The following is a 15929-nucleotide window of genomic DNA, read 5'->3' on the forward strand; positions in this document are numbered from 1 at the left end:
TTAATCCAATTTAACTGATTTGGTTAATTAAAATGGTTTAATTAATCAAGTAAAGAAGAGAGTCCTAATTTGATTAGGAGAGAAGGGTTTTTTTTCATAAATTAGGGTTTAGAGTTTCTAATATAAATAGATGGTCTAACCCTAGCCGTCACCCATCCCTCTTCTCCCTTGGCCACCGCCGCTGGTGCTCGCTGCCGCATCTACATGTCCTCTTTCTCTTGTCATTGATTGATATCTGGTGCTTACTATTCGAACCAAGAAACAAGCGTTGTTTCTTGAGGTACTAGCATATATGCTTGATTCCTGGAGGCATTCGAGTGTATGTGATTATAAAGGGAAATCGTGATTCGCAGTCCCTTTTTTGATTTTGGGGGAACAAGGGTACTTTCCAAATCGTCATTGAAAGAAAGGTAAAAAAACTTTTAATCCTAGTTCTGGCATGCAATAGTGTTTACTTGCCATTAAATTTTGCTATCAACTGTGTTTCAACATTTATATTTTTCGCATGATAGTTCCCTTGTTTGCATGCCTAATAGTGTGAACCGCAAGTGCACGGGTGTCGAAGTAATAAAATACCCGGTGAGTCGGGTAGTCGAATCCACAGGGAACAGGGCTATTAGTACTAACTTCTTCTCTGCTTTCTAGCCTAATGATAAATGGAAAGGTGTGGTAAACAGCAAGTGCACGGGTGGATCCTAACCCCCTATAAGGTCCCGGCCGAGAAATCTCTCAATCTCACGCCTCACACCAAATATGGTTGCATAGAGCTTATGAAACGGAGATATAATACACCAATCGGAGGGGAAAGGGGATGCTCCCTATCTCATGACTCACCCTCTCAATCCTCTTCAATCCTGAGATTCTAACCCTAATGGAGACCTCTCTCTCACCAAGGTAATAAATCATACAAACCAAATAACCAAAAAATCAATAATGCAAGCAAGCATTAGACAATCAAGATTAAAACTTAATCAAACTCGGATTAAATAGAAACACTAAGAAAATTCACAAAAGATGAGAATCCTAGGGTTCATAAGCCCAAATACCCTCTAGGGTTTTAGCTCTCCATGGAGCAACATACAAAACACACCATCAATGAATGAAAGTACATTAAGACCATAGAAATAAACCCCCTTATATATGAACTGATGGCCTTGATAGAGAGCTTCGACGTCTTGAAGGACCCACTCTGAGGCTAGGTTCACCGGTACCTTCCTTGATGGTATGACGGAGGAGGAATCGATAAAAGTTGGTGACGAAGCCCCTCCAAAACCGCAAAGACCTCCTTTCCAAACCCTAGCTATCTCACCCCTCAAGAGCCGCACAAAAGATGAGAAAGAATAGGGCAAAACGGCTATTTAAAGTAAACAACAAGTGCACGGGTGTCGAAGTAATAATTACCCCGGTGAGTGGGTAGTTGAATCCACAGGGAACAGGGCTACTAGTACTAACTTCTTCTCTGCTTTCTAACCTAATGATAAATGGAAAGATGTGGTGATCTAATGTGCGAAGAAATGAATACCGGAGACAAATATGCAAGGGTAAAATGGATGGAGATCTCAATCAGTAAAAGTGGGGTATTCGGGCAATGCTCCCCCTAGGATTCAGGTATTAGGTACCGAATAAGCAAAGTGTTTCTATGATGAGTAAGTTAAGTCGTGAAAATCCAAATATAATCGAATCCGGCCTCTCAATCACCGATACTAGTCCCCTACGAGGTCCCGGTGGAGAAATCGCTCAATCTCAACACCTCACACCACATATGACTGCAAAGCACTCTAGGGATTCCAAGAGTTGTATCCGATTCCTAAAGATTGATCCAACCCTAATTCCCGGCGAAGGATCCTAACCCCCTATAAGGTCTCGGCGGAGAAATCTCTCAATCTCATGCCTCACACCAAATATGGTTGCATAGAGCTTAAGGAACGGAGATAGAATACACTCAATCGGAAGGGAGAGGGGACACTCCACTATCTCATGACTCACCCTCTCAACCCTCTTTAACCTTGAAGTTCTAACTCTAATGGAGACCTCTCTCACATCAAAGTAACAAATCAAGCAAATCCAATCAACCACAAGGATTAATTAAACAAGCAAGCAATGAGAATACAAGATTAAAACTTAATCAAACTCGGATTAAATAGAAACACTAAGCAAATCCACAAAAGATGAGAATCCTAGGGTTCATAAGCCCAAATACCCTCTAGAGTTTTAGCTCTCCATGGAGCAACATGCAAAACACACCATCAATGAATGAAAGTACATTAAAACCATAGAAATAAACCCCCTTATATATGAACTGATGGCCTTGATGGAGAGCTTCGACATCTTGAAGAACCCACTCCGAAGCTAGGTTCACCGGTGGCTTCCTTGATGCTATGACAGAGGAGGAATCTATCAAAGTTGGTGACGAAGCGCCTCCAAACCCGCAAAGACCTCCTCTCCAAACCCTAGCCATCTCACCCCTCAAGAGCCGCACAAAAGATGAGAAAGAATAGGGCAAAACGGCTATTTATAGGCCTTAGATCGCGCCCGTCACGCTGCCCTCACGCCGCCTGCGGATTTTCCACGCTGCCGCTGGGTCGCAGAAATTTTCACGCGGGCGCGCGAACAGTAATTTTGATACATTACTGCTACAGTAATTTTGATACATTACTTTTCACAAACCGCGGTCCAATCACTCTTCTCTTGAGGCCACATGTCCGGGCACACGTCCATGTGGTAGGCTATAAAACTTTTCTTCATCGATGTATCTTTGAGCGGTCTTGCAATCTTCACAAAGAGAAGAAACATGAAGATGTGGCTGCCTTTGTGCCCTTCCAACTAGTGAATTGACTTGAATCTTCTTGGAAGTTGGCACACATCTCCACGTTTATAAACTCCTCTCGTGTCTTGGTCCTTGAATTGAACAAGAACTCCTAACATTATGTCTTTATAGCCCATCTTTGCTTCCTTTTTACTTTTCAAGGCATTCACAACCTATATGCATAAAAGAACACCAAATACACAATATGAGACATAAACCATAGTAAAAATGATGCTCAATGCATGTAAAACATATATAAAAATATGTCTACTCAAGCACTTATCAGATTCCAAGTGATAAATCTCTTCCTAATTATAGACCTAACCCTTCGGTCCAGGTGGAAGGTCCCTAACCACGATTAAGCCCTAGATACTAAGATCACCTCAATGCTTCACTCCGTTACACGCGCAACTAAGCCCCAGCGGAAGTTCATCCCTTAGACCATTCAATCTATTATGGCCGCAAAGAACTCGAGGAACGGAGGTAGAATCTATCACGTCGGAGGGGAAAGGGGACGCTCCTATACCTCTCGACTCACCCTCTCAGTCCTCTCTAACCTAGCTTTGTCTAACGCTCGTGGTGTGTCACTCACTCACAAGGTTACCAACAAGAACTCTCAACCCTAGTGTCACTCTAGGGGAAATGTTCATACAATCAAGCTTTCAAGGTTGGAACTCACAATAAACATCAATTAATTGAAAGCATAATAAAGAGATTCAATTAAACAAATACATCCTAGGGTTCACAAATACCCAAGTACCCACTAGGGGTTTAGCTCTCCATAGAGCTAAGTACAATCAAAGAAATAGAATATAAAAGCAATGAATCCATAGAAAAACCCCCTCGATGGTCGTGTCCATGGTCTTGTGGAGAGTCCTTTACTTGTCGTCCAAGGATTCCCTCGTCCGGTATAGGATACGCCTTGACGGAAGCTCCCCTACCAACCTTCTTCCTTAGGAATGACGATGTCGGAGCCGTAGAACCTCTCCAAAACCTTAGCCAATACCCCTCAAAACCCTAGCCGAAGCCCTCTCCCAAGTTGGGGAAAAGATGGAGAAAAGAATACTAAAATCGGGGCTGAATCGGCTTTAAATAGGGCTGGAATCGGGCGACTACACGGCCGTGGATACTTCACAGGCCCATGTGGAATTTCTACATGGGCGTGGATAATTTCCACACGCCCGTGTGGATTCTCTGAACTCTTGTTTTCTCGGCAGGCTGTGAACATTGTTGCTACAGTACTTTGCTACATTGTTGCTACAGTACCCTGCCTAAATAGCTTCCCGAATCCATACTTTCATCGGGGTAACGCAAACGGGCACACGCTCACGTCGTGGATCACTTGCTTTTTCAATGATATGCAAGTTGGTAGAGCTCTTGTTCTATGTGCATAAGTCGGAATGCTCGAGTGTGACTGCCTTTGTGCCCCTCCAAATGGATGTGCCAACTAGAATACGAGGAGGTTGGCACACACTCTAGCGTCTCACACCCGACCTATGTCTTTGCGTTTGAACCTTAGCAAGATTTCCTCCAAAATCAATGCATTGTGCTCCACATTGGCTTCTTTCCTTCATACTCGGCCTCACAACCCTGCCTGCGCGAAAGTAACATAAAAACACACATATTAGTATAAAAACTCGAGAAAAGTAATGCTCAACATAAGAAATGAACGCTGCTTGGCATTCATATCGCACAAGCACTTATCAATGATGCTCAATGCATGTAAAACATATATAAAAATATGTCTACTCAAGCACTTATAGGTGTGCTTTAACACTAAATGTTAATCCCATTAAATCCAAGAATCACATGTGATGTGATTTGAAAAAATTCCTACCTAAATAACCTAGTCTTGGGTGTACAGGCTTAGCTTGACCAAGACAAAGTGAAATATGGATCTTGGCCCACAATAAATCACTAATAATGAATTATTTACATTGGGATATTAATTCATAATTGTGGGAAACTTTATAAGACATTATAATTGAATCTTGCTTTTAATTCTGTGTAGATCATAATGACAACCAATAATGCAAATCCACTAAATTTTTCATTGCAATCTGTCCTTGAGAAGGACAAGCTCAATGGAACTAATTTTCTTGATTGGTCTCAAAGCCTGATAATTGTTCTTAGGCAAGAACGGAAATTGGAATCCATTGAGAAACTGTTGCCTGAAGCACCAGCAAGAAACGCTACGGCTTTTATTAAAGAGGCATTCGACAAGTCAAAGAATGACTCTAATGATATTACCTGTCTCATGCTGGCCACCATGAGTCCAGAATTGCAAAAGTAGTTCATGGATATGGAGGCTTATGATATTATAGTGCATCTTAAGGAAATATTCCAAGAACAAGCCAGGCATGAAAGGTTCATGACCACAAAAGCGTTAACCTCCGATAGGATGGCTCAAGGCACTTCGGTAAGTGCCCATGTGCTCAAGATGAATTGGTATATTGATATGCTCAAGAAACTTGATGCGCCGATCTGAAAGGAACTTGCGGTGGACCTTATCTTAGGGCCCTTGCTAGATAGGTATGATTAGTTTATCATGAACTATAACATGCATGGTATGGATAAGACACTTACTGAGCTACATTGGATGCTTAAAAATGCTAAGTAGAGTATCAAGAAATCCATCCCAGTGCTTATGGTACAAAAGGACAAGGGCAAGAGTGGAAATGGGAAGGGTAAAGCCAAGTCCAAGCCCAAGGAGAAGGTTGGACCTCATTCCAAAGGCAAGGAGGCTAAGAAACCCAATTCTAAACCTCAGAAGGAGGGTATGTGTTTTCACTACAATGAAGTTGGTCATTGGAAGAGAAACTGTCTATTCTACTTGAAAGAGTTGTAGAAGGGAGGTAAGGCCTCTACTTCAGGTATCTATATGATAGAAGTTAATCTCTCTATTTCTATATCATGGGTATTAGATACCGGATGTGGTTCTCACATTTGTTTAAATGTGTAGGGACATAGAATAAGAGAAGTTTGACTAAAAGTGAACTTGACCTAAGAGTAAGGAAGGGAGCAAGGGTTGCTACCATAGAGATAGGAGACTATCCATTAACTTTGCCTTCTGGACATGTTTTGAATTTAATAAATTGTTATTATGTGCCTACTATGAGCAGAAACATTATTTCAGTTTCTTATTTGGATAATGATGGTTATAACTTCATTATTGAGAATAATGTTATTTCCATTTTTCATGATGGCAATGCTATGCTTAATAATGGGCTTTACATTCTAGACTTAGAAAACCACAAGTCCATCTATAACATAGATACTAAAAAGGTTAAATTGAATGAGCCGAACCCTTCATACTTCTAGCATCTCGTTTAGGCCACGTAAACGAGAAACGTATCTCAAGACTTCATAGAGATGGAGTTCTTGGCTCATTTGATTTTGAATCATTTGATATATGCAAATCTTGTCTCCATGAAAAAATGACTAAAAGACCCTTTAACAAACAAGATGAAAAGGCAGGTGATTTATTGGGACTAATACATTTTGATGTATGTGGACCATTGAGCACACATGCTAGAATTGGCTACGTCTATCTTATGAAGCACAAGTCCGAGATTTTTGAAAGATTTAAGGAGTTTAAGAATGAAGTGCAAAACCAACTTGGCAAAAGTATTAAAGCCATTCGATTAGATTGATGTGGTGAATATTTAAGCTGAGAGTTTGACTATTATTTGAAAGAGTGTGGCATAGTTTCATAACTCTCTCCTCCTGGAACACCTCAGTGGAATGATGTGTCAGAACGAAGGAATCAAACTTTATTGGATATGGTTCGATCAATGATGATTCAAGCTATTTTTTCAATGTCCTTTTGGGGATATACCCTTGAGACTACTGCATTCCTACTAAATTGAAATCCAACTAAGGCAGTTGAAAAGACACCATATGAGATGTGGACTGGGTGAAAGCCTAATATGACTTTTCTATGGATTTGGGGTTGAGAGTCACATGTTAAAAGGTTAACATCGGACAAGCTCGCATCCAAGATTGATAATTGCCTATTTGTGGGGTATCCCAAGGAAACTAAGGGATACTATTTCTACAACCCGAACAAGAATAAAGTGTTTGTTGCTCGGAATACTATTTTTTTGGTGGAGTTTCTTCTCAAGAAAAACAGTGGGACTGGATTACAACTTGAGGAGGTTCAAGTACCACAAATTCTTGTAGAGTATAGTTTGGAAATAGAGACGGATTCACAAAGAGTTTTGGAACCCGAACCCATTACACAAGAACCAAGAAGGTCTGGTAGGATTCATCACAAGCCTGAGAAATATGGTTTTCTCATTACTGATGATCAAATCTTAGAGCTAGTGGATCAAGATGAGCCCACCACCTATCGAGAGGCAATTGAGAGTTCCTATTCGGATAAATGGCTTGGTGCTATGAAATCCGAAATGTAATAAATGTATAATAAACAAGTATGGACTTTGGTTGATCCACTAGAAGGTGCTAAGATCACTGAGTACAAATGGATTTTCAAATGTAAGGCTGATAACATGTTCAAAGGTAGACTAGTGGCAAAAGGTTTTAGACAGACTCATGGTATTGACTATGATGAAACCTTTTCACCGGTAGTCATGCTCAAATCCATTAGGATTTTTCTTGCCATAGCAGCATATTATGATTATGAGATATAGAAAATGGATGTTAAAATGGCTTTCCTTAATAGAAACCTCCTTGTGGATGTGTACATGAGATAGCTTGAGGGTTTTGTCGATCAGAAGAACCCTAATAAGGTGTGCAAGCTGCTGAGGTCCATTTATGGACTCAAGCAAGCATCTCAAAGTTGGAATCTCCATTTTGATGGGGAAGCCAAAGGGTTTAGCTTTCTCAAAAATGAGGATGAGCCTTGTGTGTACAAGAAGGCTAGTGGGAGTATAGTCATTTTCCTTGTGTTATATGTCGATGACATCTTGCTTATTGGAAATGACATCCCGACATTGTTAAATGTTAAGCAATGGTTAGGAAAGTATTTCTCAATGAAGGACTTAGGGGAAGCTGAGATTATACTAGGTATAAAAATCCATAGGGATAGATCATAATGGCTTTTGGGACTAGGTCAAGAAAAGTACATAGATACATACTGAAATGATTCAATATGTCTAACTCCAAGAAAGGGTTTTTACTCATGTCTCAGGGAGTTGTTCTAAGTAAAGGGGATTATCCTCAGACTAAAGAACAAAGGGAATACATGAGTAAGATCCCTTACACATCTGCTATTGGATCTATCATGCATACCATGCTATGTACTAGGCTGGATGTCGCACATGCACTAAGCATGACTAGCAAATTCCAACAGGATCCAGGGAAAAACCATTGGTCTGCTGTTAAAAAAATTTCTAAGTACTTATGAAGGACTAAAGATTACTTCTTAGTGTACTATGGTGAGAATGAGCTTATTGTAATGGGTTACACTAATACTGCATTTCAAACCAATGCCAATGATAGTAAATCGCAATCTAGTTATGTGTTTTGCTTGAATAAAGGTGTTGTAAGCTGGAAGAACTCAAAACAGGACACCATCGCTGATTCTACCATAGAGTCTGAGTATATAGTTGCATCAGATGCTGCTAAGGAAGTTGTTTGGCTTAAGAGGTTCCTTACTGGGTTAGGAGTTGCCCCAAGCATCGTAAATCCAGTAAACCTCTTTTGTGACAACAACAGGACCATAGCATGGGCCAAGGAGCCCCAGTCATAGCAGAAGTTCAAACACATACTTAGGAGATTCCATCTCATTTGGTAGATCATCGATAGAGGAGACGTGAAAGTTTGCAAGATTGCCGGCGAAGATAATGTAGCTGATCCTTTGACCAAGTAGTTGGCTAGGCCAAAACATGATCGTCATGTTAGGTATTTTGGTCTTAGAGTTATGCCTAATTGGGACTAGTGCTAATGGGAGAATTAGAGTAAGCCATATCCCCAATACATTGTATGAACTCTTATTATTTGGATAATTATTATGAGGCATCATTTTATCTATTATTTTTGTGCATAGTTAATAATATAAAACATCCTTGAATATTGGTTCTACTCAAGTTATCTGATAAACGGCTAAATTTACGTATTTTATATATATTAATCTTGTATTATTTGTGTATATTTTAATGAATTGATGCCCGTTTAAGTCTAAATTGGTTATTTCAGTGTTGCAGATCTTAAAAGTGCCGAACGAAGCTCAAAAAATACAAATTGGACGAATTCGACACCAAAAACCGGCATTTTTGGGATCCCGGCACTGTAGCGCAGTCATTATTCATGATGTGGGCATTCGGCTGTGAGCTTCACGGGGTCCATGCGCCCGCATGAGTGCCCGTGAGGTTTCCTAGAAATTCACAACTCTCAGTATTGTACCAAAAATACTGTAGCAAAAACACTATAACTGGGTACTATAGCACCGACACCTTTTCTGGGCAAAATGGCAGTGAGCTTCACGGGTATCCATGAGCCCGCATGGAGCCTGTATGGACCTGACGGGATATATATTTGACTGAATTTCTAGGGCAAAGCAAGAGGTTTTTAGAGAAGCTTTTTGGGGAGTTCTTGGAGCCGACTTCCACTAGCTTTGAGGAGGCAAGATCACACGTTTTGGAGAAGGGGAATCAAAGGGAGAAGCTTGGTTTGGCTAGATCTTCATCGATCTCTTCTTTAAGAGCTCGTAGACGATGAGGGAAGCCGCCCCGATCGCAGCGTCCGTGGGAGCTTTCCACCTAACTTGACTTGTCATCTCACTTCCATTGTTTGAGGTAGTTTTCTTATGCCATTAACAGTTGTTTTCATGGACCTATTGTTTGTATTTGCTTGTATGGACGAGTAGACCCCAAGGTCACCGGGTGCCTGTGAACCTTGGGGTGAACTTGTGTATTTGGATGATTTAATTATGTCAATTGTAATTGTTGTGTGTTTGTGATTCATTCTTGGTGCATTTGATGTGTCACTTACATGAGAACTCTGTAAACCAACTTCTAGGTTGTACTTGGTAGCGTGACCATCACCCTTGTACTAGACACACCAAGTTTGGAAGGGATTCATGTACGAATATGCCGTAACCATCGGATATTTTGTACCCCTCCAACATTAGGGCTAGTCCAAGTTGCGTTCGGGCTCTAATTAGAGATTTTCCCCTTTGTTAATGCAATCATATGAGGATTTGATCAGAAGAAATTCCGTATCAATACTTGTACCGGATTAAGGGTCAATTGCCATGACCATTGGGTTGATCTAATTTAGGAAATCTCTAGGTCCAACCCTTCAATTGTATGGCATTCTTAGCATCCTTTGCACTTTAGTAGCCCCTAGGGAATCCATATCCATGACCATTTCATTCCCTTGATTTAATACCCTTGCCCTATTTTAGACTCCACTTGTAGTTCTTTCATTTTAATTAATAGTTTAGAGAACCCCTTCGAAACTTTCGGCTAGACAATACGAGAAGAGGAAGTAAGGGTAGATCCTTGGGCCCAGGCAATACGACCCTCTCGTGCTCGCAAGAGAGGTATTACTTGATGACTCTGTGTGCTTGCGGACGAGTTCACATTAAGTTTTTGGCACCATTGTCGGGGACGCACAAGGAATACTCAGAAAACTTAGAGCTTATTGATTTAGCCATTGTTTCTTTTATTTTGTATATTTGCTTCTTTTTATTCCTCTTTGCACATATATTGTCATTTACTTGCCTTTATTTTGTTTTACTATATTCCTCTTATATCCTGATCATTGATTCTCAATACTATGCAAGGTACCATCTTATGACAAGCGCCAATCAAACAAATCTAAGATTGAGAAAGGTGGCTAAGAGTTTGTAACATCAAGGAACGCGAGTTGAGATTAGTGAACCTTAAGTCATGGCAGAACCAAGACAAACCTTGTCTGATTATGAAAGGCCTCAATTTACTGGTGAGGAATCCAGTGTGCATGCTCCCACTATGCCAGCTAACAACTTTAAAATCAAAGCAAGCACAATTGGGATGGTCCAAAATTCCGTACGATTTAATGAGCTAGCTGATGAAGACCCGCATGCTAATTTGTCTCGCTTCCTCCAAATTTGTTCCACCTTCAAGATTAACTCAGTGTCGGATGATGCGATAAGATTGAGATTATTCCCTTTTAGTCTAAGGGGAGCAGCATATCGATGGCTCACTTCATTGGCTCCGGGATCGATCACCACTTGAAAGGAAATGATGGTCAAATTTCTTGCAAGGTATTTCCCACCAAGCAAAGCCGCTAGACTAAGGTAAGAGATTTTTGCATTCTGTCAAGGGGACTCCGAGACACTTTTCAAAGCACATGAGAGATTCAAGGATCTCCTACGCAAGTGCCCCCATCATGGCTTCTCCTTGTGGATGAGGATCCAGATGCTTTTCAATGGCCTGAATTATGCAACTAGACAACTCATCGATGCTGCAGCAGGGGGGGTCATTGAGTAGAAGATGCGGAGATATTGATTGAAAACATAGCGAGTAATGAGTTCCATTTGTCTACTAGACAGAAACCCCCTAAGGCAGCTAGAATTTATGAGATAAGTGACAACACTGCGCTAGCCACTAAGGTCAACGCCCTCACAAAGAGATTCAATCAGTTTGTGTTGGGTGCAAGCTCAAATTCTGGAGCAGTTTTGTCTTGTGAGACCTGTGAGGCGGGGCATGCTACTGTTCAGTGTCTAATATCAATATCTTCAGATCCCCTAGTCAAGACAGTTGATTATGTTTGGGGAGGCCCTAGATGTCCAGGGAATCCTTATGGAAATACATATAATCAGGGGTGGAGGAACCACCCAAATTTTTTATGGGGTCAACAGCAGCAACATCGGCCTCAGCAGCCGCAAGGACATCCACATCAACCTTCTCCACAGCCAGAGAAGAAGTTCACTACTGAAGATGTGTTAGCGAGGTTTATGATCAGTACCGAAGCAAAATTTGTAAACATCAACAATCAATTTGCCAAAGTGAACACTGTTTTGAGGAATGTTTAGGGCTCAATTCAATCATTGGAAAACCAGGTTGGGCAACTTGCTAGGGAAAATTCGGAGCGCCCATCGGGTAGCTTACCTAGTAACACTGAAAATAATCCTAGGGAGCATTTAAAGGTCATCACTCTCAAGAGCGAGAAACAGGTTGAAGCAAGAGCCGAGGAGGGCTCAAGCAATAAAAATGATGAGGTAGCCATACAGGAAGACCCTAAGCCATATGAGAGTGTAGTTGAAGGAAGGAAGAAAAAGCAAGATGAAGAGACTCTTCAACTACCAACACCAAGGTTACCTGAGTACAAGCCATCCATTCCCTATCCGGCTAGATTGAAGTAAGATAAAGAGGAGGCTCAATTCAAGAAATTCCTCAATGTATTTAAGCAGTTACACATAAATATCCCTCTTGTTGAAGCATTGACCCAGATGCCCAAGTATGCAAAGTTTATGAAAGACCTGCTTACTAACAAGAGAAAATTTGAGGAATTAGAAACAGTTGCATTACCACAGAACTATTCTGCGATGATTCAGAGGAAGCTCCCCAAGAAGTTGACTAACCCCGGGAGTTTCATTATTCCATGTGTGATTGGAGACAGCACGCAAGAGAGGGCCTTGGCAGATTCTGGGGCCAACATCAATGTAATGCCCTACAAGCTATTTTTGAAATTGGGATTGGAAGACATGAGGCCTACAAGGATGACAATACAACTTGCCGACCGGTCTATAAAGAAACCCCGCAATGTTGTTGAGGATGTGCTAGTTAGAGTAGACAAGCTCATTATCCGGGTGGATTTCATTATTCTTGATGTGGATGATGACGTTAAAGTCCCATTGATCCTCGGGTGACCATTTCTTAACACCGCCGGCACCCTCATTGATGTAAAGCGGGGAAGAATGACATTGAGAGTGGGGGATGAGGAAGTTATTCGTATACTCCCCACGGCTATGAAACACACCTTGGACCATGATGATCCCCTCTATTTTACTGATGAAATTGATATGATTATTACTGATTTTGTGCAGGAGGTCTTGGCGATTAACCTATTGGATGAATTCTTGGAAGGAATGGATAGAGATGAGTGTAAGGAGAACAACCCACCTCCCACACAAGTAAAGGATGTAGGCTATGTGGGGACATTTTCGTGGATGAACAATAAAAAGAAATCAACCACAAGGAAAATTTGGGGTAAGAGGGACAAGAAACAGAAATTGGGGATGAATTGCACACTATCACCACCATGGGAGATCGATCGACTATTCTTCAAGGGAAAGGGTAAATTCCATGTCTTTTCATGCCTCTCGATGAGTTTCCCATCTTGGAGCACTTCTCTTGGACTTGGAGCTAAGTCCCCACCATTTGATCCACCATGAGGTAAGAATGAAGGTATGTCGAGCTAATGACGTTAAACAAGTGCTTCTTAGGAGGCAACCCAAGTCTTTTAATTCGTCGTCTTTAAATTTTCGTATCTCTTTTAGTTTCTTAGTTTCTCTATTGTGGTTGAATGCTTAAGTTTGTGAGTTTCTCATATTTTTGTTGTTGTGCTCAACTTATGCTAAGGCTTGCTCGCTTGTCTTTGGCCATGAATTAGTATTGTTTAGTCGTGTTTCATTGTTATTTCGGCGTTTAAGAAGTTGTAATTCATATTTTATTGAGTTTGCAAGAGGAACCATGCCAATTTTTTGACTTTCCAGGTCCATACGGGCTGTATACGGCCCGTATGGACACTTGTGGCATGTTCCAGGGCCTTGTGGGCATCATTGTAGCCACAAGAGACCCCTCACAATGACCACACCCCAGTGGGATGAGGGTCTCATAGGCGTCATGCACCCGCGAGACCGCCCGTGAGGCTCCCGGCCTTGCGTGGCCCACACGGCCAGAAGCGCTCACGGGCTGGGTTTTCCAGCCCATGCGGGCACCATGTGCCCGTATGGGCCCCGTATGGGCTGGGCAGCGCATTAAAGAGTGTTCTTCCCCTTTCCCTCTCTACTCCAACCTCCATCTTCTCCTATTTGTTTTCTCTCATTTCTCTTTCACTCTACCTCATTTTTCCACAATTTTTCTTGGTTTTTTCTTCTCTAATCTCTTCTCCTCCATCTTGCAAACTCAATCTTGGGATTTAATCGGAGTTTACCATCTTTTTCGCCGGATCTCTTCACTCTAAGCTTTCAAGCCCTAATTCAAGGTTTTACTAAAAACTTGGGTTTTGTTGTGTTTTTTTTTATCCTTGAAGTATGAATGACATAATTGGTTGTTGTGATGTGGTGTGTGCCTAGTTCCTTGAGTTTTTCATTCATTTGTAAATTTTGGGAAGCTCCATGTCAAGGAGGAACTCTTGCAAAAAGTTTTCACGAGTTACTGTAGTGAATGCTGAATTTTTCATTCTTCACATTGAAAATGTTGTGCATTCAATTTTTTATTAATTCTATGATGATATAGATATATCCTATGATTGTATTCATGAAAATCTTGGCTTGATCTTATTTTTTTGTGGTATAGGAATGCAAGCCAAATGAGTTTTATCAAAGTGGCCAAGACACAATGCGGCACCTATTTGAGTGCCATCCTTAGCCTTACCACAACATAGGGCACGCTACAATCTCTTGAAGTCCAAGCCTTTTAGTATTATCCGGACAATTAAACGCAATGACCTCGAAGTTCTAGGTTTGGCCGAGACCGTGTCGGAATTAATCAATCATGATGGTTGGGATAGAATTTTCTCAATTAATGATCCGCTTACCATGAGCTCACCTTGGAGGTCCTAAGCACAATTGAATTAGTAAGACCTTCAGGGATAAGTTTCCAAGTCTTTGGGACAATGCACACCATTAGTGACACACAATTGGGTTATTTCTTGGGCTTGTATGATGAGGGATTTGTGAACACACCCACATTTCATCGTCTTCCTACAAATTTTCCAGCCACCATGACACACACACGGTTTTGGAATATTATCTCTGGTTGGCGCACGAATGAGTCAAGGAAAGCATCTCGTCTTCATAATCCCACGCATCGATATGTTCATGCACTCTTAAGTAGAGGTATTGGCATCCGGGGTCATAGCACTGGGGTAATCACACACTCCGACTTACTCATGCTATACAGTATCATTGAGCGTTACCCAATCCACCTTGGGCACCTCTTTGCTGAGTTGTTTGTTCATCAGGGTACTTACACATGCCTTGGATATATTTTCGCTTGGTCGTATATCACACGAATGATTCGAGGTATGGGTTTGATCGAGCACACCCAGGACATGCACATTGTTGGTGGATTTTCACCCTTGGGGATGGCTACTATGTTCTCCATGGGGATGGTGGAGAAACGTGGTGACACATATGCCGTTATTCGATACTCAGTCATAGGTGAGCACATTACTGCTTCTTCCCCACAGTCTAATTCTGAGCCAAATGACGCACCACCTCAAGTTGAGCTTTGCCTTCAAGAGATTCAGGGCGAGATTCGTTTCCTTCGTCAAGGACATCAAGAGACTACGGAGACACTTAGACAGTTGGTAAGGGATATGCGCGAAGTTCTCTCTTTCATGCATCACTGCTTCTCCCCCACAGTCTGATTCTGAGCCAGACGACACACCACCTCAAGTTGAGCTTCGCCTTCAAGAGATTCAGGCCGAGATTCATTTCCTTTGTCAAGGACATCAAGAGACTACGGAGACACTTAGACAGTTGGCAAGGGATATGCGCGAAGTTCTCTCTTTCGTGCATGGGTCTTCTTCATCCTCCAGCACCACCTCAGGAACTACCACATCCTTAGCACCTGCCGCACCCGCTGATGGACACCACCCAGCCTAGGAGCAAGACTTTTATGGACTTGAGTTTATGTTTTGCATTCCGCATTGTTTTGTGGCTTGCTAGTTGAACTTCTTTTGTTAGCAAGGGTTCATTCCCTGCTAGGCTTGTATTACATTTATTTTGACTAATATACATGTTTTCCTTCCCCTTTGATTTTCTTAAGTGTCGTGATCACCTTGCTTATTTTTGTAGGACTTTTCAAGGATAGTGCCCCACCTCTTTTACTCATCGCTAGCCTTGTTGCTCTCTGACTGCGCTTTCACTGCACAATCTTCATCAACCAAATGGGGCAGTCTCTTTACCCTTCCTTTTCATGCTTCATTTAATTATCATGAATTC

General features: G+C 41.5%; 1 protein-coding gene and 1 non-coding gene across 2 annotated transcripts; one reads left to right on the forward strand and one right to left on the reverse strand.

The window, feature by feature from the left end:
- Window positions 1-11043: 11043 nt before the first annotated feature.
- Window positions 11044-11150, reverse strand: LOC120278326. Its single transcript, XR_005541662.1, has one exon. It is a non-coding gene; the product is annotated as a small nucleolar RNA R71 (small nucleolar RNA).
- Window positions 11151-12302: 1152 nt separating this feature from the next.
- Window positions 12303-14349, forward strand: LOC120277731. Its single transcript, XM_039284581.1, has 3 exons — window positions 12303-12605; window positions 12804-12890; window positions 14278-14349. The coding sequence occupies exons 1-3, from the start codon at window positions 12303-12305 to the stop codon at window positions 14347-14349; spliced, it is 462 nt and encodes a 153-aa protein (XP_039140515.1).
- The last annotated feature ends 1580 nt before the right edge of the window (window positions 14350-15929 follow it).

Source organism: Dioscorea cayenensis, chromosome 15, assembly GCF_009730915.1.
Source record: "Dioscorea cayenensis subsp. rotundata cultivar TDr96_F1 chromosome 15, TDr96_F1_v2_PseudoChromosome.rev07_lg8_w22 25.fasta, whole genome shotgun sequence".
NCBI lineage: Eukaryota > Viridiplantae > Streptophyta > Magnoliopsida > Dioscoreales > Dioscoreaceae > Dioscorea > Dioscorea cayenensis.

Bases quoted from the DNA above. Each gene is read 5' to 3' on its own strand.
- LOC120277731 (XM_039284581.1), top strand. From the start codon at position 12,303: ATGATTCAGAGGAAGCTCCCCAAGAAGTTGACTAACCCCGGGAGTTTC. The intron at 12,606-12,803 runs GTCCCATTGATC...GATTTTGTGCAG, and splicing joins ATGTGGATGATGACGTTAAA to GAGGTCTTGGCGATTAACCT. The intron at 12,891-14,277 runs GTAAAGGATGTA...TTTGTGGTATAG, and splicing joins ACAACCCACCTCCCACACAA to GAATGCAAGCCAAATGAGTT.